General features: G+C 41.8%; 1 protein-coding gene across 2 annotated transcripts; it reads left to right on the top strand.

Annotated features, from left to right (window-relative positions):
• The first annotated feature begins 86 nt into the window (after positions 1-86).
• LOC140713744 (leukocyte elastase inhibitor-like) lies at positions 87-24,701 on the top strand. 2 transcript variants are annotated; one of them, XM_073024210.1, is made up of 8 exons: positions 87-574; positions 687-859; positions 4,676-4,852; positions 5,923-6,060; positions 6,736-6,853; positions 11,589-11,731; positions 20,724-20,891; positions 23,305-24,701. In XM_073024210.1, the coding sequence occupies exons 3-8, from the start codon at positions 4,685-4,687 to the stop codon at positions 23,719-23,721; spliced, it is 1,152 nt and encodes a 383-aa protein (XP_072880311.1). In that variant the 5' UTR covers positions 87-574; positions 687-859; positions 4,676-4,684; the 3' UTR covers positions 23,722-24,701. The 2 variants fall into 2 exon arrangements, with proteins under 2 accessions (XP_072880311.1, XP_072880310.1); XM_073024209.1 differs by lacking the exon at positions 687-859 and having other exon boundaries at positions 88-574.
• Positions 24,702-27,975: the final 3,274 nt, after the last annotated feature.

The raw sequence follows: 27,975 nt of genomic DNA, 5'->3' as shown, positions 1-27,975 counted from the left end.
CATGGAGGTAAATTCATGGGGGAGGTGCCAGACAAAGAGCGATCCAACCAAGACCTCCAGCATAGAGCTGGTGGAAGTTGATGTCGCATCACAACGACGGTGAAGATGGAGGAAGATTGCAGCAGTGACTAGTCGTCTTGCATTGCATGCTACTGGGCCCGGACCCCGATCTGTCAAAGGCTGTGTGTTTAACGTCCGGAGGCGGTTGCACGGGCTGTACTACACACACGCACTGGCGTTCTCCATCAAGGGAATATCCGCTTAGGAGAACACTATACTGCTGACTCGAGTGATCGCTCTACTAGGTGCTCATTAGCACTGTGAACACACAGAAACAGTGGGTGGGCTGTACAGCGAAGTTACCTGCTGTATACATTTGTGACTTGCTTTTAATCACAGTTTCAAAGTACACGCGAAACGTCCAAGCTTCCTTGAAAGGAAATGACCTTTTCTGTGATGGACAGCAGCTTTCTCCTATCAGTTTGAGGGTGGAGAAGGGCCGCTTCGGGTTAAAAAGCGCTGCACAGGGCGAAGTTCATTTGGGAGTGAAGGTGTGGAAGCTGAACGTTGTAAGGTAAGTACATTCACATCACGCCCAGGTATTTTAGTATCACAACTGTTTCGTGTTTGCTTTGCAAACACTAAATGCGGCAAAGAGTCATTTCTGTATTTCCTCCATTTTTCAGCGGTGCTTTCTGCTTAGAATTGTCAAGTTTCGAACCTGTGGTCATTTTGCGGAAACTCAATCTTAAAAAGTAAACTTTCCCCGGCTGTTGTCGAAACTCATGAAGAGGTTTCTGTGTGTTTAGAGACAGCAAACGCATTTTGGAAGGAGGACGGAAGCTGCCTTCACACCAGGGTGGGGGAGATGCTGCGCAAGTGCGGAATGAATTCGCATAGCTATGAAAACAACTAAAAATTTCATCCGCCCCATTCATCTACCCTCCCAGTATCGCAGCAGTTTAATTTCTGTCGCAACCATGAATTCCCCTTGTCTCTGTTGTGACTTTTTTTTTCGATAGCCAGTTGGTCTGAGACCCGAACAGCGTCCTAAATCAAGATTTTTAATAACCCTCATCTCTACAGCTGAACAATTATAACTGCTTCGATCACCTTGCACTAAAATACTTTGTTTTTTTCTTTATTCTAATTGTTTTCTTGCTTTAAAAAACAATGTTTTGCCTGTGAATGCTGCTTTATACGGGGCGTTACAATTGCGTAGTGGTTAGAGAAACGCTTTACAGTACAAATGCAAGGGTTTCCTCCAGGTGCTTCGGCGTCCTCCCACAGTCCAACGACCTACCAATCAGTAGGTTAACTGGTCACTGTAACTTGTCCCGTGAATAGGTTTGGATTAAATCGGGGGTGGGGGGGGAGGGAGGGGGTTGCTGGGTGGTGTAGCTCGCAGGGCCTATTCGCAATAAGAGGGCGTTCGATCTCATTAAATTATAAATAAGTAAGCTGCTGTGTGTCTTTGTTGCTGCAAGTTTTTCATTGCAGTTGTGCATACATGTACTTGTGCCAGTGACAATTAACTCGACACTGAGTTGAGAGGCAGCAGTAGGGAATGATGCACTGTCACTGTGATGGTCAAGCAATTATTAAGGATTAAGGAAGGAGTGCGAGAACCCCAATTAAAGGGTGGGGGAGTGGAGGCGGAAGAAATTGAAATTTCAGTGAGTCAGCCTGACTTCAGTGGTTGGTAAGATGTTTGATCTATCGTTAAGGATGAGGTTTCAGGGTACTCGGAGACACATGATGAAAGAGGCCGAAGTCTGATTTCTCAAGGTAAAATCTAGCCTGACACGCTTGTTGGAATTCTGTGAGGAAATAACAGGCAGGATAGACAAAGGAAACTTGGTGGATGTTATTTACTTGGATTTTCAGAAGGCCTTTGACAAGGTGCTGCACCTGAGGCTGCTTATCAAGATAAGAGCCCATGGTATTACAGGAAAGATACCAGCATCGACTGAAGATTGGCTAACTGGCAGGAGGCAAAGACTGGGAATAAAGGGAGCCTTTACTAGTTGGCTGCCAATGACTAGAATTGTTCTGCAGGGGCCAGTGTTGGGACCCCTTTTCATGTTACTTGTCAATGATTTGGATGATGGAATTGATGGCTTAGTGGCCAAGTTTGCTGATGATACAAAGAGGGGTGGAGTGGCAGGTAGTTTTGAGACTGTGCAGAAGCACTTGGACAGATTGGAAAATTGGCAAAGAAGTGGCAGATGGAATATAGTGCAGGGAAATGTATGGTCATGCACTTTGGTAGAAGGAATAAAGGGAGAAAATTGAAAATGGGCTTGGGAGTCCTTGTGCAAGATTCCCTAAAGGTTAGGAGGGATGGGGAGGGAGTTGGGGGGGATTATTTCAGATTGAGGACTTGCAGACATATATAACAAGTTGAAAACAGATCAAAGATGAGACTTGTTAATATTTTATCAATGCTTTCTGAGATGTAGGAATCATAGCATCATAGATCTTTCAGACCAGCTCTTCCATGCCACCCAAGTTTCCTAATTCAATTAGTCCCATTTGCCTGTGTTTGATAAATGTCCTTCTGAATGTTTCCCACCCAGGTACCTGTCCAAAGGCCATCTGAATATCATTTTTGTATATGGCTCCACCACTTCCTGTTCATTATACTCTCCACCCCTTTATGTGGGAAAATTTTGTTCATCCAGTCCTTTTTAAATCTTCCCCTCTCACTTTAAATTTCATAAAGCAAAATGTCACAAAATTGATTTCATGGTAAAGGTTCATGAAAAACAGACTGCATTAATTTTATGGAGGTCCATATGAAAGGGTATCTATTTCGAAAAAGGTAAATATGGTGGAGAGATGAAATATGATCAATACTAGGTAAGGATTTACAGATTGAATAGTAGGGATGAATACTTGTACTTAAGAAACAATCCAATATTGCATTGGAAGGAATATAGGGTCATTCTGGAGGTAACAAAATGGATCAGATGTCTTTCTTCCTCATCTCTAACCATCTTGATCTCTGTCAATAAATACCTCTCTAATAAAGTGCAAATTGTATTTGTACATGTTTTAAAAATAATTAATAACTTGTTTTATGTGTATCACCTCTCCAGTTCCCTTCAGCATTTTGACAGGATCCTTCCCTTTTCACTCTGTTCTGCTTCCTTGACCTCCAGCCGCTTCGCTTCTTGCTGCACTTCCCCATGCAACCACAAGGCATATAACACCTGTCTCTTCACATCCTCCATATTCAAGGAACTCAGACTTTCCATGTGAAACAGGAATGCACTTGTAGTTTCTATCTAGCGTACGGCACTGGTTGTTTTTAGAAAAGTCTCCCCTGCATTAGAGAACCCAAATGCTGACCAGATGACTAGTTTGCAGAACATGTGCTTTAAATCTTCTGAGGATATGTAATTTTAACTCCCCAGCCTGTTCCCACACTGAAATATTGTTTAGTTTGTGGCTTCTTGCACTGATATAACGTAGCCTAAGTTAGCTTCAGGAGCAGCTCCTTTTCTTTTGTGTGGGAGTGCTGCAATCTTTCTGATTCCGTGGTGAATTCTGTCATTTTGTTAATTTGCTTTCACTGTCTGTCAGAATTGCCATTTCTGCAATTTTTCTCTTTCCAGAAGCACAGTCTGATTGGGCTCTGCAGTTCAGACTTTTGAAATTCCTTTGTGCTCTCCCACTCTGACTGCCCTCATTTCATGACTTTTGTTGATTTGATTTTCTCTAAGTGACCTATTAACCCATTGACAGGGTGATTTCTAAAAGTTATCACAATTCTAATTCTGATTTCAACCTGCCAGAGATGTCCTATATATCCTCTCAACCCCTCCATCTCACCACCCACACCCTGCTGTAACAACAAGCCCCTCCTTATGCCCCACTTCACCCACTACAACACAAAACTAACTTTGTTTTTCTCCTTCACCTATTGAATTGGGAGGTCCCATGTGTGAATGTGTTGTTGGAAGGAGAAGTAAACTATAGAAGGGACAGTCAGTCAGTCAAGTGCATGCTTCACCGTGCACAATTCATTGTCCTTGCAGATTTTCACTGACAACCATGTGGATAAGAAATTTATTTATTGTGGAAGATATTATTCTATTTAGCAGCTTGCTAATGAACTACAGCCATCTGGCCTAACAAGAGTAGTTTACAGCTGTCATTTTTGTTCATTGCTTACATTTCTTTTAACACCATTACAAGACATTTGTCTAATTTTCTAGGGCAGGGTTTTCTAACCTGGGATCCATGGATCCCTCAATTAATGGTAGGGATCCACGGCATGAAAAAGGTTGGGAGCCCCTGTTCTAGGGAATTTCCTGTGTTTCTTTTACCAGTTGGAATTTGGTGGCAGGGATGGGTCTGGGCAGCAGTATAAATTGTGTATGATTCAGCCCTGTAACTGCTTTAGCAATAGTTCAACATGGTGATTTATTTCAAATAGTATGTTGACTTAGTAGGTAGTGTCTTGATTATTGAAATCCATCAATCACCAAAAGCTGTTTCACCACACTGGTGAATGCAATGACATGTATTACACATCTAAAGTATATACATACTTTGGAGAAGGTTGTAAATGTTTCATTCAGTCAGCAACTAATATATAAAGCCTCATTTTCTTGAAGAATTTTGGAATTCCAAAATCACTAATCATTTGTTTTCTTTTCTCCCATAGTTTGAAACAATGGAGAAACTGAGTAAAGCCAATTACCATTTCACCCTTGACCTATTCAGAGAGCTGATCAAAGGAAATCAAGTGGGCAACATCTTTTTCTCTCCATTCAGCATTTCCACTGCATTGGCCATGGTCTATCTTGGTGCAAAAAAAAATTCTGCCTCCCAAATGGCAAAGGTACATATGACAACCTACTGATGTATATGAATGTGTTTTCTTACATTCAAAGCAACTTTTGAAAAGTCTTTCTTCCAAACTGTGGAGCAAAAGTGGAGGCGCCTATGTGAAGATTTTTATGCAGAGTGGTGGGTGCCTGGAATTCATGCCACGATGGTGATGAGGCAAATACAATAGAACTGTTCAAGAGGCTATTAGGCTAGGCATGAGTATTCTGGAAATAGACAGACATGGACATTTTTTATACAGAAGGGATTAGTTCATTTGTGAATTTGATTACTCTTGTAATTAGTTCAGCACAATGTTGTGAGCCAAAAAGCTTGTTCCTTTGAAATAATGTCTATATTTTATGGGATAGATATCTGATGTGAGTATCTGTGTGAATATTCCTGATGAATATTTAGTCTATCGGCAGAGGAGAATTTTGGATGATCTTGGAACGAAACAGTGCTGTTTGTAACAAGCCATTATTCTTAATACTGAAAGGGAATGATTTATTTTAATTCACTTAATTCTAATGATCATTTCTGGCAACACCGGGGAGGAGAGTTGATTTAATTGTGCTCAGTCACTTGAGAATTTTAGTACAAGTGCAATCTGCAGACTCTTACAGTATTGGGGTAGGTGTGGCTTGAAAGGGTGTGAGGGCTGGTTGATGTTACAGATCACTACAGACACCTAACTGATCCTCCTGGACAAATGCCTGACGCACATGAGGGTTTACTGATCTCAGCTGAATTAGTAATGATGGAAAGGGTCAGCAGGGTGTGAGCTCTTTCTCACAACTGAATGATTTCCATTGAATATGTGCATATGTTGGCTGAGAGCAGAACTGGGCTCTACTGAAGTGCCCCTGCAACTGGGCAAAAAACAATTGGCATACGCTTTCTTGGTTAAAATCCAATGAATGGGGTTTGCGTGTTTGATCAGAGTGCAGGATGGAGAATCTCAGGCAGGCAGCAAGCAAACTGGCTGAAATCAGCTGACAAATGGATAGTTATAACTTGTTCCCCCCCCCCCCCCCTTCCCCATTTCTTTGCCTCATACTTGCTCTTCTATTTCAATACCAGGCTCTCCATTTTGATGATGTTGGGGATCTGCATTCTGCATTCCAGAAAATGCAATTGGAAGTTAACCGAGCTGATGTGCCATACTTGCTTAAAATGGCCAATCGACTGTACGGTGAAAAGACGTATAAATTCCTAGAAGTAAGTCGCGAGAGGATCACCTCTGACTTTCTGTAGTGACAGGGGGCCAAGCTAATTTTGTATGAAGAATGCCTTCTACCATAGCTATGATACAAGAACACAATTGAGTGGAAACTCAGCCCACGTTGACCTCAAACCTATTCCAGATCTTTCAAAGAATTTAGTGCTAATCTACTGACCCTTTTGATCCATTCACCAGTTAATTCCCCTCAAAATTAATATTGTCAAATTCACAAGTATGTGTTTATATAAAAACTCAGCAGTATTCACAAAACAAACATAAATCATGCACAAAATTTGCAGTGGAGTGCCCATTGTCCACTCTCTGGTGTCACCCTTAAAGATACTCAACAACATTGCCTTCAGTTTTCCAGATTAGAAATGTCCAATGCCTTTAAATGAAGATTTTTGCCTCATATCAGTCATAACTGACATCTTCATATCCTGTTCCACCCCCTCCCAGTTCCCCAAACCTGAGGAAATCACATGTTGATATCTACACTACGAATCCTCATCAGGGTCTTGTATGTCTCAATTATTTTGGTTTGATCAAATTCAGAGTGCATGTTACACAAATTCTGATAATTCACTAATTGATTTTTCTGGTGTAAATGACTGTCAAAAGAGCCTTTAAAACAGATAGAATGGCTGGTATTCCCTATTTCTATTATGCAGGAATTCTGTAAGTCCTGTGAAAACTACTATGGAGCAGCCTTGTCTGCAGTTGATTTCAGAGCTTCTGCAAATGAAACTAGACAAGAGATCAATAAATGGGTGGAGGAACAGACAGCAGGTAAGTTGTCTTGCAGATTCAATGTGATTAATAATGGTGAAAAAATGGACTCTCATGTTCTTCACAGGATGCTCCAGCATCCTTCATGGCTTTTGTCACAACAGTTAATTTGCTCATCTGCATACTAATAAAAAATATCTGATAATGATGTGAGTGGCGTAGGATTGGGTGGCATTGAGATTTGCTATGTGAAAACTAACAATAAACAAGCAAACACAAGGAAATCTGCAGATGCTGGAAATTCAAACAACAACACACACAAAATGCTGGTGGAACACAGCAGGCCAGGCAGCATCTATAGGGAGAAGCACTGTTGACGTTTCGGGCTGAGACCTTTCGTCAGGACATTAAACAAGCGATATGCCTTAATGCTAGAGATGAGCAGGAAATTAATTAAAACGGAATTGGATGCCGGCTCAGCTGCTTTAGTCATTACACAAAACAAGTTTGAACAGTATTCCAAAGATGCTGAAGCCTACAACTAAGAACATAAAATAAGAATTTACACTGGCGAAAAGGTAACTCCTGTGGGAGTGACTTCGCTAACGGTGAAATACAACAACCAACAAGCCAAATCTGGCTTGTATGTGTTAGGCCAGCATTGTAGGGGCACAATTGCTAAGACAACTAAACTTGATTGGAGATCCAGCCACCATTTGCGTGCCACGTCCTCTGTAATAGTGACAACTGGAAGTGAATAAAGAAAGCTACAGGATGATGCCACAAATGATGTTCAAGGATGGCGAGGACTCAAACATGTCAAAGGGTAAAATGATGTTAAATAAAAATGCCACACCCAAGATTTACAAAGCCAATTCAATTCTTCGTACCATCTATGATAAAGTAGCGAGTTAGCTCGATCATATGGAGGATGAAGAAAATCTTTTCAAGCTTGAGTGAAGTCCATGGACAATGCTAGTGGTCATCGCACCCAAGAATATTGGGTCCGTCAGGATGTCTGGTGATTTTAAGGTCATCAACCCAGTCCTGAAAGTAGATGAAAACCCTCTGCCTAGGATGGAGGATATTTTTGTAAACCTTTGGAGGGAAATACTTCAGGAGTTGGCTGAGGCTTTACTACAGATGGAGATGGAAGAAGAGTCCAAAGTCTTTCTCACCATAAACACACAGGGTTTATCTCTGTAATAGGCTTATTTTTGGAGTAGCGTCTACATCTGCACTTTGACAGAAAATTATCATCAGATGCTGCAAGGCAGTCCAACATCTCCATGTTACCTAGATGACATCATTGTTACTGGTGAGGATGACCAGGAACATCTCCAAAATCTCAGTGTTTAAATAGAGTAGAAGATTATGGACTCTGAGCACAACACAATAGGGTGAATTGATTAAGCAAAGTATCACTTTGGTCAAACCATTAACACAAAGGATTACATAAGTGCTGAGAAAATTCAAGCAGTGGTGGATGCCCCAATGCCGAAAGAGCTGTTACAGTTGCGTTCCTTTTTTTAGGATTTGTCAATTACTGAGTTTCCTGCTAAACCTGACTACTGTGCTCCACCCCTTGAACTTGTTAGCCTAGATTGCTGGGGAGGTGGGGGGGGGGGGGGTGGTTTGAATGTCAATGGACAAAGCAGTGTGGGGTAGCTTTCCAAAACAAAGGAAAAGGGGACATCATACACTACTCGCAGTATAATTCACTTCATCCAGTGAAGCTTGTGTGTGATGCCTCACCTTGTGCTTTAGGTGTTGTCATGTCAGATGTTGTGAGTGATGGAAGTGAGCACCCCATAGCCTTTGCATCCCGTTCCCTTGCCACTGCAAAAAAATATTAGGCACAGATTGATGGAGGCTTTGAGACTGGTTTGGGGTGTAAAACATTTCAACTGATACTTTTATGGGGGAAATCTTGCCCTTGTTTCTAATCATGAACCACTAGTGTCAATTTTCAATCTATAGAAGGGTATTCCATTAACAGCAGCAGCACAATTGCAGAGATGGGCTCTGTTTCTCAGAGGACCCAATTACAAGATTGAATTCAAGAAGACAACTAATAGAAATGTAGATGGATTGCCCCATTTACCCTTGGAAAAGGAAATTCCTGAAAATTTTATAAAAGAGTACACTCCTACTGACATTCTCCCTAATGCAAGGGAAAAGTCTCTCTATTATGGCAGATATCACCCAAAGGGAAACCTGACGAGACCCCCCACTTTTTTTCCCTGATCTACATAGCCACCCAAAATGGCTGAAATGTGTAGTAAAAATTCCATTTTTACTAGTGCTGGGATGAAACTGCCTTGATGGAGGTTGCATTATGTGTGAATTGAGAATTGTACCGTCCAAGCTGAGAGCTGAAGTGTTGGAAGAGCTAGGTGTGGTCAAAACAAGTGTTGGCTTAATGCTTTGGTGGAGATCAGATTGAGCAGCTTACTATGCACTGTTCAGGATGCCAAAACATTCAGAAAATGTTAAGAGCAATACCTCTCCATTCCTGGGAAGATTCATATGGATATTTGCCTGATCATTCATGGGCACAGATTTCTTGGTCGTAGTGGATGCAGCCACAAAATGGCTAGAAGGATTCCCAGTAGCCTCCACTGCAGCCTCACGCACTGTTAATTTGTTGAGAAGCCTCTTAAGGACTGGTGTTTGTAGTCAGTGACAATAAACTTCTATAACTGCACGGGGAAGAGTATAACGACCGTTGTATTTAGGCCCTTGAAAGTTAAAGCCTACAAAAAGTAGTGGAGACAGTGCACTCCATCACGGGTAAAGTAATTGAGCACATCTACATGGAGCGTTGTCACAGGAAAGCAGCATCTATTACCATGGACCCTCCCCCCACCACTTCTTGCTGCTGCCTTCAAGAAGGTGGTATAGAGGCCTTAGGACCCACACCTACAGGTTTAGGACCAGTTGTTACCATTTAGCCATCACACTCTCGAAAACAGAGGTGATAACCTCACCTGCCCCATCACTGAACTATTCCTACAACCTTTTGAAGGATTCTCTTCATCTCATGCTCAATGTTTTTATTATTATTATTTTTCTTTTTGTATTTCAGTTTGAGTTTTTTGCACATTAGTCATGTCTTGTTAGTGCAGCTATTCATTGATTTTACTGTCTTGTATTTAGTATGAATGCCTGCAAGAAAAGGTGGTGACAAATATATACTTTGATAATAAATTTACTTTGATCTTTGACATTTGGTCTTTTGAAGTCTGTTCCTTTTAAAATATAGTTTTATCTGCATTATGACCAGAACAGACTCCAATGGCCCAACACAATGATTGCATTATCAAGCTGATCTAAATACCACTGGTATTGTTCTGTTCTTTCTTTGCATGGCACTTTGGAGTCTAGTCAGCCAAAGTGAACCAATAGCACCAAGATGTGCAAGTTGTGTTTAAATTGAGGCAGCTATGAAAAGGTAAATTCCTGCTCTTGAATTGGCTGTGGCCTTGTATCTGAGCTGACCTGTATGGAATATGGGATCACATTAATGGGCTGTAAGTTGTTCCATTGGATCCAGAATGACTTTGTGAAGCATGGAGAAGTCTTTCCTCCAACTGACAATATACAAGCTATTTCAGTGGATTCTTCAATGTATTCACCATAAGGTGTCATACATGCCAGAACACTGCTGGGACTAAGTGTTTTGTGGAGGCAAATGATCAAGTTAATTTTTCTTGTAATCTCTGGAAAGAAATTTCAATATGGTTAATGTACATTCAGATGCCCCTTTATTAGGTACAGTGGATTAACGCAAATGTCTAATGATTGAATCACGTGGCAGCATCTGAACGCACATAGTCCAGAGTTTAAGTTATTGTTCAGACCAAATGTCAAACTGGGGATGAATTGTGACTTTGACATTTGAATAATTGTTGGTAAAAGACAGGATGGTTTGAGTATCTGAGAAACAGCGGATCTCTTGGGATTTTCATGCACTATAGTTTCAGGTCTAAAGTTTACAGAGAATGGAGTGGAAAATAATAAAACAAAACATCCAGTGAGCAGTAGATCGGTGGGCAAAAACACCTTGGTAAGAGGGGTCAGAGGAGAGTGGCCAGATTAGTTCATCCTGATGGGAAGGTGACATTAACTCCTATCACCACACATTACAACAGCAGTATGCAGAAGAACATTTCTGAATGCACATCACATCAAACCTTGAAGTGAATGGGCAGCAGCAGTAGAAGACCACAAACCACACTTATTAGCTGCTTTGAGGTACAGGAGGAGCAATGTAGTGGTTACTTAGTGTATGTTTTTCACTATTCAGCACGCTAGGAGCTTTGGACTACAGTATTGGTATTAATTCAAGGCTTTTAATGTTGGTGAGTTAAGAGTGACTGGTGAATGAGATGCTAGAACATTGGGCTTTCTGAATTTTCAGACAGTGAAATAGCAGAGTTACTCAATTATGATTGTGTTGATTTCTGGTTGGGTGTTTTGTATGGTCTTTGGCAGAACATGCACACTTGCTCCATCTCTAACTGTGTCACATCTTCTCCTGATTTTTGAACATTAATATATGGGGGGAAAACTGAGTAACTTGTGTGTTACTTGGATTTCCAGCATCTGCAGATTTTTTTTTGAGATGTAAAGTGATTAATTTTTCAAAATGCACTATCTTTGTCAGGTGAAAGAGACATTTTGCAATAACAGATCTTGGGAAAACTTAAATATTAAAGCAAATTGTAGAAAGTAACATTCTATTTTTCTGTTTTTGTATAGTTTTCACATTTACTTGCCAATTTTCATTCAGGTAAGATCCAAGATTTGCTGGCTGCAGATTCGGTTAATAGTGACACCAAACTGGTATTGGTGAATGCCATCTACTTCAAAGGAAGTTGGGCTGAAAAGTTTGATGAACAATGCACACAGGAAATGCCATTCAGACTGAATAAGGTATTTTGAATGAAGTATCAGCATTGATCCAAGTTGTGTACTTTGCCTTTTCTAAATTCTTTCCCTCAAGAAAGCTTTTATGAAGTCCCATTCTAACGATTACCACTTGTATCATAGAAATATAGCTGTTATGTACAATTACCATAATTTCGGAAGAGCTATTGTATTAAAGTGTACACCATTAGTCATGTATTTATTTACATACGACCAAAAGATGTAGGAGCAGAATTAGGCCATCCATTTTCCCCCCCTCAGCCAAATCTCCCCTTCTCCCCATACCCCTTTGTGTCCTGACTAATCAAGAATCTATCAATTTCTGCCTAAAGTACCCTCAGCCACCCATGGCAATGATTTCTACAGATTTACCACTCTGGCTAAAGAAATCCATCTTCGTCTCCATTCTTAAAAAGGTTGCCTCTCAATACTGAGACTGTCCTCTGGTCTTGGGCTCTCACCATAGGACACAGTCACTCTATAAAGGACACTCAATATTTGATAAGTCTCAATGAGGTCACCCCTCATTCTTCTGAATTCCAGTGAGGTCAGACCCAGAGCTATGAAACACATTCTACATATGACAAGCCTTTCAATCCTAGAATCATTTTGGTGAACCTCCTTTGAAGTTTCTTCAATGTCAGTGCATCTTGGATAAGGGGGCCTAAAACTACTCTCAGTACTCTTGAGTGAGGCATCACCAGTGCTTTTTAAAGCCTCAGCATTACATTCTTGTTCATATTCTAGTCCTCTTGGAAAGAATGTTAACATCGCATTTGCTGCCTTTGTCTCTGATTCAACTTGCAAATTAACCTTTAGGGAATCCTGCACAAGGACTCCCAAGTCCCTTTGCACCTCAGGTTTTTGAATTTTCCCTCATTTAGAAAATAATCTACCCTTTTTTTGTCTTCTACCAAAGTGCATGACTATACACTTCCCTTTCTGCCCCTTCTCTGTCCATTCTCCTAATTTGTCTAAGTCATTCTGTAGCTTCTCTGCTTCCTCAAAACTACCTTACCCTCCATCTATCTTTGTACCGTCCAAACCCTTGGACAAAAAGCCAACAATTCTGTCGAAGTCATTGACTAATAATGTAAAAAGAAGCGGTCCCATCACAGAACCCTATGGAACACCACTAGTCACTGGCAGCCAACCACAGAAGGCTCCTTCTATTCCCATTTTTTACCTCTGGCCAGTCAGCCACCACTTTATCCATGCTAGTATCTTTTCTGTAACTCCTTGGGCACTTTAACTTGTTAAGCAGCCTCATGTATGCCACCTTGTCAAAAGCTTTCTAAAAATTCAACTGTACAACATCCACCGATTTATTTTTATTCCCCCCCCCCCACCGTCTATCCTGTTTGTTCTTTCTGCAAAGAATTCCAACATTTGTTAAGCAAGTTTCCACCCTCCCCCACCTCCTGAGGAAACCATGCTGAATATGGCCTATTTTATCATGTGCTTCCAAGTATCCTGAAACCACGTGCTTAACAATCGATTCCAACATCTTCGTAGCTACTGAGGTCAGACTAACTGGCTTCTCTCCCTTGAAGAGTGGAGTGACATTTGCAATTTTCCATTCCTCTGTAAATATCTCAGAATCAATTGATTCTTGAGAGATCATTACTAATGTCTCTAAAATCTGTTCAGCCACCTCTTTCAGAACCCTGGGACGTATACCATCTGGTGCAGGTGACTTGTCTACCTTCACACCTTTTGGTTTCCCAAGAACATTCTCCTTAGAAATGGCAACTTCACACACTTCTGGGCAACCCCCCCCCACCAACGACACTCCTGAGCTTCTGGCATATACTGCTAGTGTCTTCCACAGTGAAGACTGGTGCAAAATAATAATTATTCAGTTCATCCACCATTTCCTTGTCCCCCATTACTACCTATCCAACATTTTCCAGTAGTCCAATATCCACTTTCAGCTCTTTTACACTTTATGTATCTAAAGAAACTTCTGGTATCCTCTTTAATATTATTGACTACCTTACCTTCATATTCCATCTCTTCCTAATTAATGACTTTTTTTTAGTTGCTCTGTGTAATTTTTTAAAAAAATGTTCCCAATCCTCATCTTCCCACTAATCTTTGCTCTATCACATGCCCTCTCTTTGGCTTTTATGTTGGCTTTGACTGCTCTTGTCAGCCACAGTTGTCATCTTTCTTTTAGAATACTACTTCCTCCTTTTGGATGTGTATATCCTGCACCTTACAAATTGCTTCCAAAAAGTCTAGCCATTGCTGCTCTGCTGTCATCCCTGCCAGTGTTCTTTTCCAATCAATTTTGGCCATCTCTTCTCTCATGCCTCTTTCATTTCCTCTACTCCACTGTAATACTGATACATTTGACTTTACCTTCTCCATCTCACATTTCAGGGTGAATTTATCATATTATGATCACTTACCCCCAAGGTTCCTTTACCTTAAGCTCTTTAGTCAATTCTGGTTCATTGCACAATCCTGATCCCTTAGTGGGCTCAGCCATGAGTTGCTCTAAAAAGCCATCTCATAGGTATTCCAGAAATTCCCCCTCCTGGGATCTAGCACTGATTTTTTTCCCCCCAATCTACCTGCATATTCAAATCCCCCATGAATATCATAGCATTGCCCTTTTGACATGCATTTTGTCTCTCATTATAATTTGTGGATCACATCCTCACTACTGTTTGAGGGTCTATATAACTCCCATCAGGGTCTTTTTTCACCCTTGCAGTTCCTTGCTCTACCCACAATGATTCAACTCCCTTCAACCCTATGCCATTTCTTTCTAATGATTTGATTTCATTAATCATTAGATCCATTCCACGCCTCTGCCTACCTGACTGTCCTTTCAATACAATATGTATTCTTGGGCTTTAAGACCTCAACTATAATCTTACAGCCACAATTCAGTGATGTCCGCAATGTAATACATGCCAATCTGTAATTGTGCTACTAGTTCACCAACCTTATTCTGTATATTACACAAATAAAATAGAGCACCTTATGTCTTGTATTTGCCCTTTCATTAGCCTCTCCTTGCTAGGAGTCTCACTACACTCTGCCTCTGTCTGTAAACCAACTGCTTCATCCTCAGCGCTATCACTCTGGTTCCCAACCTGCTGCTAAATTAGTTGAAACCCTCCCAATCAGCTCTAGCAAGCCTGCCTGCAAGGATATTGGTCCCCCTTGGGTTCAGGTGAAACCTGTCCCTTTTGTATAGGTCTTATCCTACCTTGAAGAGATCCCAATGATTCATCTGAACCCCTGCTCCCAGCACCAGTTTCTCAGCTACACATTCACCTGCAAAATCATCCCATTCTTGCCATCACTGGTGTGTGGCACAGGTAGCAATCGAGAGATTACTACCCTGGAGGTCCTGTTTTTCAGTTTTCCTAGCTCCTGAAAATCCCTCTTCAGGACCTCCTCATCTACTCTACCTATATCATTGGTGTCAATTTGTATCAAGACTTCTGGCTGCTCACCCTCCTTAGAATGGAGGGCTGCTCTTTAGAATGCCGTGGACCTGATCTGGCACATCTCTCACCCTGGCATCTGGGAGGCAACATACCATCCAGATATGCCTATCCATCTATAGAATCACATCCCTGTTCCTCTGACTTTGGAATCTCCTGTCACCACTGCAGTCCTCTGCACCTCTCCTCTTTTGAGGCACAGCACCAGACTCGAGGCTCGAGAACTAGTCACTGCAGCTTGCTTTCCCCTTCTCTCCGCCCCCCCCCCCCCCAAGTAGGTCATACCCCTCAATAGTATCTAAAGTGGTATACATTGAGGGGAATAACCACAGGGTACTGTGACCTGGCTATGCATTTCCCTTCCTTCTCCAGTTACCTACCTCCTGCAACCTATAGGTGACTACCTCCCTGTAACTCTTGCCTATCAGCTCATATGGGAAACTAAGAAGGTGAAAGTCATTGAGCTGCAGCTTCAGTTCCTTAATGCATTCTCAGAGGAGCTGCAGCTCAGTGCACCTGGTGCAGATGTGATTATCCAGGAGATTGGAAGTCTCCCAGAATTCCCACATCTCACACATAATACAAACACTGCCCTGGAGCTATTCTCACTGCACTACTATGCCTGAACAGAAATGAAGGATTAAGAACTAAAAGAGAAACTTTGCCTTGGCCTAGCCTGATGAGCCATAGCTACTCCAAACACCGACCCACTCAAATTAATGGCTACTCCACATGCACCTTGCCTCATTTTTATTTGCCCCTTCTGATGAATCCTGCTCAGTGATTGGTCTGGGAAACTGCTGTGAAGTTCTGCCTTTTTCATCTTGAGTGTGGAACTGATTGGAAAAGGCAGCTCTCTTCATGTACTCCAGCTCAGTGATTGGGCAGAATCCCCGTCCAAGAAACTGCCATGAAGGTTATGCTTGTTGCATTATTTTTAAGACTTTCTAAGTCATTTCAGACGGTTAACTATTTTTACCTGTTGTAAGGCAGAACCTGCTACATCTGGTTTTTGCACAAGTTCTCACAAATGGCAATGTGAGGATAACTAGATATTTCTTTTTACTTCTGAGTAAAGAATAAACATTGGCCAGGAAGCAAGGAAATCTTCCCATTGCTCACCATTGTTGTAACATCCAGTCCTATTAATCAAATTGAATATCTGGAATAAAGCAGTGACCGCTGCGAAAGGGAAGCTGACAACCAGGGTAAGACCTGGTGATGGCCTGGAGATACTGCTGACAGGAGGAAACAGACTCTACTGGGGCTGGAATGGGCTAGCTTCTTGTGCCAGCAGGATCCATCACTAGACAGTGTATTAGATCCACCCATTTATTGCTATGAAAACTTAAAGACAAAGAATACCCCTTGAGTCTGCGAAAGTGGGGGTGCAAGATGACTGACTGAAAGACTACACAGTAACAGACCTAGGAATGGAAACAACGACGAAACGGACAACTAGCATGGCATTTGACAGAGCAGCAGCGCCGGTAGGACACAAACTACAATGCTGTATCTGTGGCTGGACAAAGATAACATCAGAGAAGGGGCTTAAGATCCACCGGGGCAGGAAAAAGTGCCTGAGGGAGCTCGGCGAGGGGCCTCGCATTGACCATTACCTTCTAAAAGGTAGATCAAATCAGTTGCGTGAAGCCCAGTAGCAGGACAAACAAGCACAGATCCACCATCAGACACAAGTCCAGAGCCCAAGCAGCTACGGCCAGCAGCAGAAAGGAGGATAGAAGCCCCAATTCTTGTGGCCTAAATCCTGCCAGAAGGATGAGTGGGAGATCATCAATACAGACCTAGTCCATCTTCTAGAAGGACTGAAGGGCAGTGTGGAAAGAAAACTGGAGAAGTGGGGTGACACCATATACAGCTATGGGGTAGAGAGATTTGGAGTGAAAAAACGGAGGACACAGAGGGAACCTTCAGTCCAGCCTAAGTCTAGGACACAGCAGGAAATCGAAAGACTGGTGAAGGAAAGGAGACAGCTGAGAGAACAGTGGAGGAAGTCCACAGATGGGGAAAGGAAAGGAGTCTAGGTATTACAAGCAGAAATAAAGCAGCGCTTGACAAAGCTGTGAAGAGCAGAATGCTTGAGAAAACAACACTAGGAAAGAGCGGGTGAGGGCAAGTTTCTAAAGAGACTCTTGCAAGTTCGTCAAAAGCCTCTTTGGCGAGGAGAAGAGTGGTGTCCTTACAGTACCTGTGAGGGAACTGGAGGAGCACCTGGGGAAGATCCACTCTGACAATCAGAGGCATGAGCCAGTCACCATTCCGAATGACATGCTGCCAATCCACCCACCTGAGCACCAGATGGATGTAAGGTCCCCTACATGGAGGGAGGTGGAAAGTAAAGTTAAACAAGCAAGATCAGCATCAGCTCCAGGGCCCAATGGCGTCCCATACAGGCTCTGTAAGAACACCCCCCGGCGTCCTGAAATGCCTCTGGAATCTAATGAAGGTGCATAGGGGTAAGGAATTATACCTAAGGCATGGCGAAGAGCAGGAGGGATACTAGTTCCCAAAGAGAAGAATTCCTCAACGATCAGTCAGTTCCATCAGATCAGTCTCCTGAACGTGGAAGGACAGATCTTCTTTGATGTTGTGGCTCAAAGAGTCTCGGCCTTTTTGAAGAGCAACAACTTCGTCGACACATCAGTGCAGAAAGCAGGAATACATGGTTTCCCAGGATGTCTGGAACACGCGAATGTCATCTGGCACCAGATACAAACTGCCAAGAAAAGTAAGACCTGCATGTGGTCTTCCTAGACCTTGCCAATGCTTTTGGGTGGGTGCCTTACGAGACTCTGTGGGCAGCTTTCAACTTTTTCCAGGTTCCAGAGGGCATCACAAAGCTGGTCAAAGCGTACTTCCAGGATCTGCAGTTCTGTGTCACAACACAAGATAATTCCACCACATGGCAGCACCTTGAGATAGGCATGATGGCAGGCTGTACCATCTCTCCTCTGGCATTTATCATGGCAATGGAACTCGTTATCCAAGAATCACAATGGGTGGTTGGAGGGAAACGCCTGAAGAATGGGCTGCGTCTCTCTCCAATCAGGGCGTACATGGATGACGTGACCACAATAACAGCAACAAACGCATGCACCAAACGCCTGCTGGATAAACTACAGGGAAACATCAAATGGGCACGAATGGAGATCAAACCCAGTAAGTCTTGCAGTATCTCAATTGTCAAAGGCCGGCTCATCGATGTAAGGTTTTGTATCAATGCTGAGCCAATACCAACTGTCCTGGAGAAGCCCATCAAAAGCCTCGGACATTGGCAGACTTCAGAGACACCAAGTAGGTGGAACAACTAAGGCAGGATACAATCAGTGGCCTCAAGCTAATCAACAACACTGCTCTCCCAGGGAGGTTGCAGCTTTGGTGCTTTCAGTTTGCACTGCTGCCCCGACTATGTGGCCAATTACCATCTATGAGGTCACTATGTCTCATGCAAATCAGCTGGAGAGGCTGGTGAACTCACATGTGAGGAAGCGGCTTGGGCTGCCAAGATGCCTTGGCAGCATAGGACTTTACAGGAATGGAGCCCTTTCTCTGCCAATTTCTAGCCTGGTGGAGGAATACAAATGTGCCAAAGCAAGCCTAGAAATTACACTCAAACATCTGGGGACCCAATCGTAAGAGGCATTGCTCCTGCTCTAGCAACAGGTAAGAAATGGACCCCAGCTGCAGCAGTACTGGATGCAGAAGCTGCCCTCCGACACTGGGACATAGTGGGCTATGTCCAATAGGTCAGAGGAGGCTTTGGCCTTGGAGCAATGAAACCTACCTGGAAAAATGCTACTACAACTGAACGCCGGCACCTGGTAGAGGAGGTGCGCCACCAAGAAGCAGCAGCCAGATGTGCCAAAGCAGTATTCTAAGCCAAGCTTGGCTGCTGGATGAGGTGGGAGGATGTTGAGAGGAGGAAAATCACATGGAGTGAGCTGTGGAGCATGGAGTCAAACAGATTGAGCTTCCTCAGAGCAGCATATGATGTCCTGCCCTCTCCTACAAACCTAAATCTTTGGCTGGGAGAGGATCCAGCCTGTCCTCTGTGCGCAGTTCCGGCGTCCCTCAAGCACATCTTGGTTAGTTGCAAGACCAGCCTAATAAAAGGCAGATACACCTGGCGACACAACCAGGTGCTGAGGTGTTTGGCAACTGAACATGAGTATAAGAGAGTAACCACCAACGCCAGGCCTCTCAATGCCCAGGCAATGGTCCCACAACTACCATCCTTCATCTGGGAAGGAGAGAAACCGGGGGCTAAACCCCTTGCCTCATGACTCATGCCCACTGTGTGCAGCCAGAGATTGGGAAATGCGTGTTGATTTAAGCCAGAAACTTGCCTTCCTACCTGAAATTTCTAACAACCAACCTGCGGCCTGACCTGCTCCTTTGGTCCAACTCCTGTCTTTATCACAGAGCTGACGGTCCCCTGGGAGGACACTGTGGATGAGGGTTACAAATGGAAAAGACTGCGATATGACAATCTTGCAGTTGAAGCAGAGGAGTGTGGCTGGAATGTAAAACTGTACCCAGTTGAGGTAGGGTACAGGGGCTTAATAGCCAGTTCCACCGTAAGGCTGCTGAGGGAAGTAGGAGTCAGAGGGGAGGCCCATAGGAAGGCAATCAAAGCACTCGCTAATGCTGCTGAAATGAGCAGTCACTGGCTGTGGCTGAAAAGAAGGGATGTTATCTGGGCTGCCAAGTGACCATCTAGAGACTAACCATGTGTCACACACCCAGGTGTGATCAGCCTGTGGTGGGCCTGCCTCGGCTGAGGGTGTCTTGTGATGAAAGGCCAAAACACCCAGTGATGTTAAGGTACACAACTGAAGATGTGTCGTAATGGTAGTAACATCTAGTAGTCATCCCTAAGAACTATTTCCACTCAAGTCAAGTGCAGTGCAGAAACTTTAGGGGTTGTAACATACAGTCCTATTTATATAAAAAAAAAAGTTAGTGCTGAGAGAAATTTTTCATCTACATGAGAAAGCACAGAGGGCTTTGGTTCAATATTCCATCCAAAATGTAGGAGCTCCGTCAGTCCCACACTAGTTTTCAGTTCAAACACTGCATCATCTGTCAGGAAACATAGAGGATTCTTGACCCAAGTGCAGAGCAGTGGAGACTGTTTAGCAATTAGTGACAACTTTGACAATAAACTGCAAAATAACAAGCCTTGAGGGGCCATAAAACAGGAGAGAAACTATACTTAATATGACAAGGTAACTGGAGGCTAGGAGCAACTGGTTAAGGCTTGCTGGTTTAACTGGTAATCAAGGATTGTGGATGAGAGCGAGGTTTAAGTGGGCTGCATGTGACGAGTTAGAAATAAGTGGCAGGTAGCTTCTATTAGCTGGGAGACTGGCAGGAGCCTATGTGTGCAGGCCTGGCAGGCATGAGCATTTTTTTTACATGAATGTTTGCTTTTAAATGATTCTCTTAATGCTTTCCTTGTGTACTACTTCCAAAACCAAATTAACTGATTCTTGATTTTATTTTTTTTTTAGAATGAAAGCAAACCAGTGCAAATGATGTACAAGAGTGATAAGTTTCTATTCCGTCACATTCCTGAAGTCAATATCAAAGTTCTTGAACTTCCATATGTTGAGAAAGATGTGAGTATGGTCATCTTGTTGCCTGATGACATCATGGATGACGCGACAGGTCTTAAAAAGGTAAAGTATCTTTTTCATAAGTACACATGATTGTTTTATGGTTACAAACTACTGACTTTGCAATAGATTCGTTTTGAGGATCTAAGTATTGCTGGTAATGCCAGCATTTATTATCCATCACTAAGTGCCCTTGAGCAGTTGCCACTGAGCCATCCACTGGATATAACCATAGACAATCTGAAGTGGATTCTTGATTTTGAAGCAATAATAAAGAATGCTGGCAATACATTCCCAAGTCCAGATGGGGACTTGAAAAGGAATCTGAAGTGGTGGAGTTGCCTTGAGCTATCTGTTCCTTGACTGTCAAGGGAGTTGCTTTGGTGATGGGAAGTGTTGTTAGAACAGCCTTGGTGGCTAATTCCAATGTACTTTCCAAATTGCACAGACATGGCTGTGGGGGGGGGGGGGGGGGGGGGGGTAGCATATTTAAGGATGGTAAATGGTGCAACAATCATGCAGGCAACTTTGTCCTGAATTGTGTTTCTATTCTCAAACATTATTGGAGCAGAAGACAGTCATACACCCTTGGTGGCCTCCTTTATTAGGTACACAAATTCTTAATAAAACGGACACCATTTCTGCACATCCGTGGTCTTGTGCTGCTGCAGCCCATCCATTTCAAGTTTTAACGTATTGTGCCTTCAGAGTTGTTCTTCTGCACACCACTGTAACAAGTGATTATTTGTGATATTGTTGCTTTTGTGTCAACTCTAACCAGTCTGGCCATTCTCCTCCAACCTTCCTCAATAACAAAACATTTTGGCCCACAGATGTGCTGCTCAATGAGTTTTTTTTTTGTTTGCTTTTCTGCACCATCCTATGTAAACTCTAGAAACTATTGTGTGAAAACTTCAGGAGATCAGCAGTTACCAAGATACTCAAACCACCCCTTCTAGCACCAACAATAATTCCATGGTCAAAGTCACTTGGATCACATTTCTTCCCCATTCTGATGTTTGGTCTGACAATTACAGACCACATATGCATGCTTTTATGCAATGAGTTGTGGTCACATGAGTGGCTGATTAAATAGTTGCATTAATGATGAGTACGTGTGTACCTAATACAGTAGCCACTGAATGTAAGGAAAATATTCCCTGAACACGAGAAAATCTGCAGATGCTGGAAATCCACAGCAACACACACAAAATGCTGGAGGAACTTAACAAGTCAGGCAGCATATGTTTTGAGCTGAATATTCCCAAAATTTTGGGGACTTCAGAGGCAACTTGGTCTTCAGGATATTGACCCTCTAACTTTGTAGTAGACAAGTAATTTGTGGTATTGTTCACTAAAATGGCAAGTACCTTTAGCTTGTGAAACAGAGCAGTTGAAATTCTAATTTCAACCATTAGTATTTAAACTTTTGTACAGTATATTTTCTTGTGCACAAGTCTGGCAAGGTACAGGAAGAATGGGGGAATAAAAACTTTCAGCAGCATCACATTTGTGTAGCTTCAGACAACAGAAATAAATGATAGAAAGAAACTGCAAACATCATAGAAGTCTGTCTGTAGTGTTGCAGTGCTGATGTAGGGTTGGGGTCACTTGAAGTCAAGCAGCTGTTCTGAACATGGGTGTGGTGTGAACCTCCTGGCCAGTAGTATCAGTGAAAAAGGTTATGAATTGAATTGACTTTTATTTCTTGCATCCTTCACATACATGAGTAAAAATCTTTGTTTGTCTAAATGTGCAATCATAGTAATTAATAATAATTTGTAATAGAACAGCCAATGTAACATAGAAATACACTCAAATCAGTGCGAGTTAACCAGTCTGATGGTCTGGTTATGACCTGGATGAAGGTTTTTTATGATAGCTACTGCTTTCTGAGGCAGACCCTTGGGGTAAATGCTGTCATTGGTGGGGAGGGCTGTGTCTTGATTAGTCCAGGTATCAAAAGTTACTAGGATTTGGCAGGAGAATGGTGTAGAGAGCAAGAGAGATAATTAATCAGTCATGGTGGAATGGTGGAGCGGACTCGATGGGCTGAAATGACTTTAATTCCACTTCTATGTCTTTTGGTCTTAAAAGTACACATTGGTGTGAAGATGAGATTGCTTATCTGAAAGTTCTATCTTTAATACTTGTAGACTTTTGTAGAAAGTTTCTGTGATCTGTTCAATTTTCTCCACGTGATCACAAGATCTTTTGTCTCTTGCAATGTACACACTGTTCATTCCATCTAAAATACATCTTGTATGACAAGTTAAAATAAGCTTCTTTCAAAAAATCTGGTTTCTCACACTTTTCCTGATAACATTCTTCCAGTTTCTCATTCTGTTCCTCAGAAGACTGAAACAAGCAAGCCCAGATTATCAATGTCTTTGTTTATTGCAACTGAACTTTTCCAGCTTTGGTCTCTAATTCCTTTGCTTTTTTTCCCCCCTCCCACCCCCCCCCCCCCTTTTAGCTGGAGCAGACACTTACCCTAGAAAAGCTGCAAGAATGGACACTTCAAACCAAGATGGAAAAAACTGAAGTTTCAGTTCATTTGCCTAGATTTAAAATGGAGAATAACTTTGAGCTCAATTCTGCACTTTCCTCTCTGGGGATGACAGACCTTTTTGATGGTTCAAAGGCAGATCTCTCTGGAATTTCTGGGACATATGACTTGTTTGTGTCTAAGGCTGTTCATAAGTCTTTTGTGGAGGTGAATGAGGAAGGAACTGAAGCAGCAGCTGCTACAGCAATAATAGTAACGTTTTGTTCACTGGTGCCCGAGGAGCAGTTTACTGCAGATCATCCTTTCCTCTTCTTCATTCGGCACAACAAAACAAATAATATTCTCTTCTTTGGTCGGTGCACTTGTCCCCAAACAACTGACTAAGTGCAAGTAATGGGTGGGGGGGGGGGGAATAAAATCTTAATGATAAATTTCCACTTAACCAGAATAAACTGGAATGCTAATTAAAGGTCAATTTAAAAACATTTGGCACAGTACATTTTAGAAGCCAAACATAAGATAGAGCCCTTTGATTATGACTGAGTATTTTGCAATCTGAAGATGAATTTATAGTGCTTTTAATCAAGAAATTAACAATACAACTGGATGTGTTAACTTCCCTTTTTACTAACTTGAAAAGTTGTCATTTACATCATAACTATTCATCTGATTCAGTAAAGGAGAAAGTCCTGTTACCTTTGGCATGGTTAGTCCATGGCCAGTTTGGGTTAGGAAAACAACTGTCACTATTGCCAGACAAGTCCATAATCCTGTGAATGAATAAATTAAGAACCATGTGTAAAATGTCCTGCAGAATTTCTCACTTTCAACATATCTTCTTGTATGACTTTGTCCAGAAAGCTATGAATAATGTAAATAACAAGACATTGAGAGTTTTCTCAACTTTGCCACTTTGATCTGGTCTAGGTCATAGTAAGTGCTATTACATTTCAACTTGACAATAAAATGGTAGATTGTAGAGAAACCCATAGTTTGATCTTAAGAAATTCTGCCTGAGGCATGTTGTTGCAGCAGAGGAAACAATTTTATTTTACAAGGTGCACTTGGCACTAAATATAAAAAGAGACAGATACACTGAACAGAACACTTACTGTATTAAGTCCTACAACCTGAACTGGCACTGGGAGTGGTCATTTTCAGTTTGTAAATTTTATCTGTTGGAGAAATCTCATGCTTGGGTGAATCATGATTAAGATAACAGTGTCACTGTACCCCAAGAGTAATCTTTGAAATATGATTTCTACATGGGACAAGATCATGATGTTAGCATCTAGTTTGTTAAAACTCTGAATATGCATTGTATTATGTCATGTGTATAGTGCAAAATAAAAGCATTTACCCTATTTGATGCTGGAGCTTATTATTATTCTGCCATTGAAGGTGGTTATTCAGCCTATCAGGTCTTTGCCAGCCACAAACAATCTGCTGGAGGAACACAGCTCAGGTCTATGCCAGCATAAGCCCTATTGCTTCACTTATTTCTCAAGCAATGTTTCCCTTCTAAGATGCATCCAGATACCCCAATTTCTCGTACCAGCAGCAATACTCTTGGCAATTTACAACAGCTTAACGATCCATCAGTATGTCTTTGGAATGGAGGAGAATGAATCCAGAGTACTCAGGAGAAATCCACATTGTCAAGAAATATGGACAAGTGAGACCATATGGTTGAACTGTGAAACCAACAAGGAAGCATTGACAGAAGTCAACATGATCCTAAGAAGGGCACAGAAATGCAAAAAAGCAGACATGTTCCTGAGAAGTACAACAATAGTTGGGATTTGCAAACATACTAATATTAACAAAAACAGTGGCAGAAGAAATGATATGGAAGGAGTTGAGTTCTTCAAATGCATTTGAGAACTCTAATTCTAAGTGTAGAAAACCAAACAAGAATTAAGGACCTGGGTAAGTAGGAAAGATGACTGGGGTCAGAAATGGTTCGTTTATAATTGAGCACAAAGATGTAAGGGTTCTAGACAGTGGCAATCTTACTAGGTTGATGGAAGATTTAGCAACAGCTAACTTGAAACAACTACTTAAATCAGTGTCAGAACTCTAAGTGTTGGTGGAGGAGAGTGTGATAGCTAAGGGAAAAATTGTGCACATTCTAGAACCCAGTGGAGTTCAAGAAACACACCAAAAGTAGGAAAATCACAAAACCAGAAGCTCCTCAAATAGAAAAAGTAAGCTAGGTTTTTTAAAAAAAAATTAAAGAGAAAATAGAGCAGGCACTAACTTTAATTTCCTAATACTCTGTGGCTACTATAGTTCTGCCAGAACATGGGAAGATGCTGAATAATACTGTTGTTTAAGATGGTTAAAAACTAATTTGGCAGGAGGATGGGGCCATTAGTATACAGGTAGATGCAGTGTGTAGTAAGACTGAAGAAGGATGGGCAGATGATAGGGAAAAACTGCAGTCAGTGTTGAAGTGCGTCTTTAAATAGTTTCAACAATGTTGAAAATTAAGATAAAGTAGGAGAGTGCAGGAGAGATCATGAAAGTCTCCAGATTAAATTAACAGACAAAAGTTAGAAATGTAAGACATTAACTTATGATAACGTGGTGGCAAAATTGAAAAGGATGATAAATACAGGACTGAAGGTATTTGAATGATTGCACTATATGGAATAAGATAAGTAATCTTGTAGTGCATTTGGAGATCAGCAGGTATAATGTGAACATTGCTGAAAGATCATAGTTGGAAACTTAACATCCAAGAATACACATTGTTCTGAAAGGGCAGGTGGGTGGAGGGGTGGGGGAGCTCTGCTGGTAAAAGATGAAATCAAATCTTCAGAAAGAGATGACATAGGATTGGAAGATGTAGAATCATTGTAGGTCAAGGTAAGGACTGCAAGGGTAGAAAGACCTTGATGGGAGTTACAGTATAAACAGGCCTCCGAATTATAATCGGGATGTGGGGTACAACTTACAATGGGAGATATAAAAGGCATGCCAAAAGGGCAATGTTACAATATTCATGGGGTATTTTAATAGATTGGGAAAATCAGGTTGATTTTGGATCCCAAGAGAAGGAATTTGTGGACTACCTGAAATGATTTTTAGAGCAACTTGTGGCTGAGCCGACCAGGGAAAGGGCAGTTCTGGATTGGATGTTGTATAATGTACCTGATTGAATCTGGGAGTTGAAGGTAAAAGAATCCCTGGGAGGCAGTTATCATAATGTAGAATTCATCATGCAGTTTGAGATGGAGAAGCTAAGATCAGCTGTATCAGCAGTAATGTAGAGTAAAGGGAACTACAGAGGCATGAGAGTGGAGTTGGCCAAAGTTGATTGGAAGGGACCACAAGCAGGGATGATGACAACGGCAATGGCTGGAGTTTCTGGGAGTAATTTTGAAGGTGCAGGATAGATAAATCCCAAAGAAGTGGTATTCTAAAAGGGAAGATGAGGCTACCCTGGCTGAGAAAGATAGTCAATAACAGTATAAAAGCAAAAGGAAGGGTGTACAATATATAAAATATTAGAGGGAAGCTAGAGGATTGAGAAGCTCTTAAAAAACAGAAAGCAACTAAGAAAAAAAAGGAGAGAAAAGATGAAATAGGAAGGTAAGCTAGCCAATAATATTAAAGAAGATACTAAAAGTTTTTTTCCCCCAGATATTTATAGTAAAGAGTAAAAGAGAAGTGAGAGTAGATAACGGACAGTTGGAAGAGTATGTTGGAAAGGTGCTATTGGTGGCCAAAATGGCAGACAAAACTTATTTTGCATTGGTCTTTACTGTGGAAGACACCATTAGTATGCCAGAAATTTTGAAGTGTCAGCAGAAGTGAGTGTAGTTGCTATTTCTAAGGCTAAAGTGCTTGGAAAGCTGAAAGGTCTGAAGGTAAAGATGGACTACACCACAGGGCCCAGAAATAGGTAGTTGAAGAGACTGTGGAAGTATTAGTAATGATCTTTCAAGAATCACTAGATTGTGGAATGGTATTGGAGGATTGTAAACATGCAAATCTCACTCCTCTCTTTATTGAAGGGAGGGAAGCAAAACAAAAGAAATTATAAGCCAGTTAACCAGATAAGTGGTTGGAAAGATGGAGTCCATTATTAAGCATGAGGTTTTGGGATACTTGGAGGCACATAATAGGCCAAAGTCATCATGGGTTTCTTAAGGGGCATGATTGACAAAGGAGAGTCAGTGGTTGTTCTGCTTGGATTTTGAGAAGAACTTTAACAAGTTGCTGCCCATGAGGCTGCTAAACAAAATGACAGCTCATGGTATTACAGGAAAGACAATGGCATGGATAGAAGATAGAAGACTTTTTACATTAAAAGACAAAGAACAGTGGCAATCTTAAAGTTCTCTCACTAAAAGCTATGGACTTTGGAACAATTATAATCTTTTATAGCATTTTGTTTGCTTAGGATAACAAGGTAGGTGAATCATCCACAAAGTCACACTGCAAGGAAACAGAGAACTTTGGGCTGCTGAGCACACACCAAGCATCAAGCCTGAATTTCATTTCTGTATTAGAGAAACACAAAACATACAGCACAATACAGGCCCTTCACCCCACAAAGCTGTGCCAAACATGTCCTTACTTTTAAAACTACTGAGGCTCAACCATAGCCCTCTATTTTTCTAAGCTCCA

Source organism: Hemitrygon akajei, chromosome 20 (assembly GCF_048418815.1).
Source record: "Hemitrygon akajei chromosome 20, sHemAka1.3, whole genome shotgun sequence".
Taxonomy (NCBI): domain Eukaryota; kingdom Metazoa; phylum Chordata; class Chondrichthyes; order Myliobatiformes; family Dasyatidae; genus Hemitrygon; species Hemitrygon akajei.
Note: the sequence above shows the minus strand (reverse complement) of the source record. Positions and strands in the feature narration are given on the sequence as shown.

What these genes read in the sequence shown, in the direction of transcription:
- LOC140713744 (XM_073024210.1), top strand. Translation starts at nt 4,685, where the DNA reads ATGGAGAAACTGAGTAAAGCCAATTACCATTTCACCCTTGACCTATTC. An exon ending in TGCCATTCAGACTGAATAAG is followed by an intron (nt 11,732 to 20,723) that starts GTATTTTGAATG and finishes TTTTTTTTTTAG; the next exon opens with AATGAAAGCAAACCAGTGCA. An exon ending in ACGCGACAGGTCTTAAAAAG is followed by an intron (nt 20,892 to 23,304) that starts GTAAAGTATCTT and finishes CCCCCCTTTTAG; the next exon opens with CTGGAGCAGACACTTACCCT.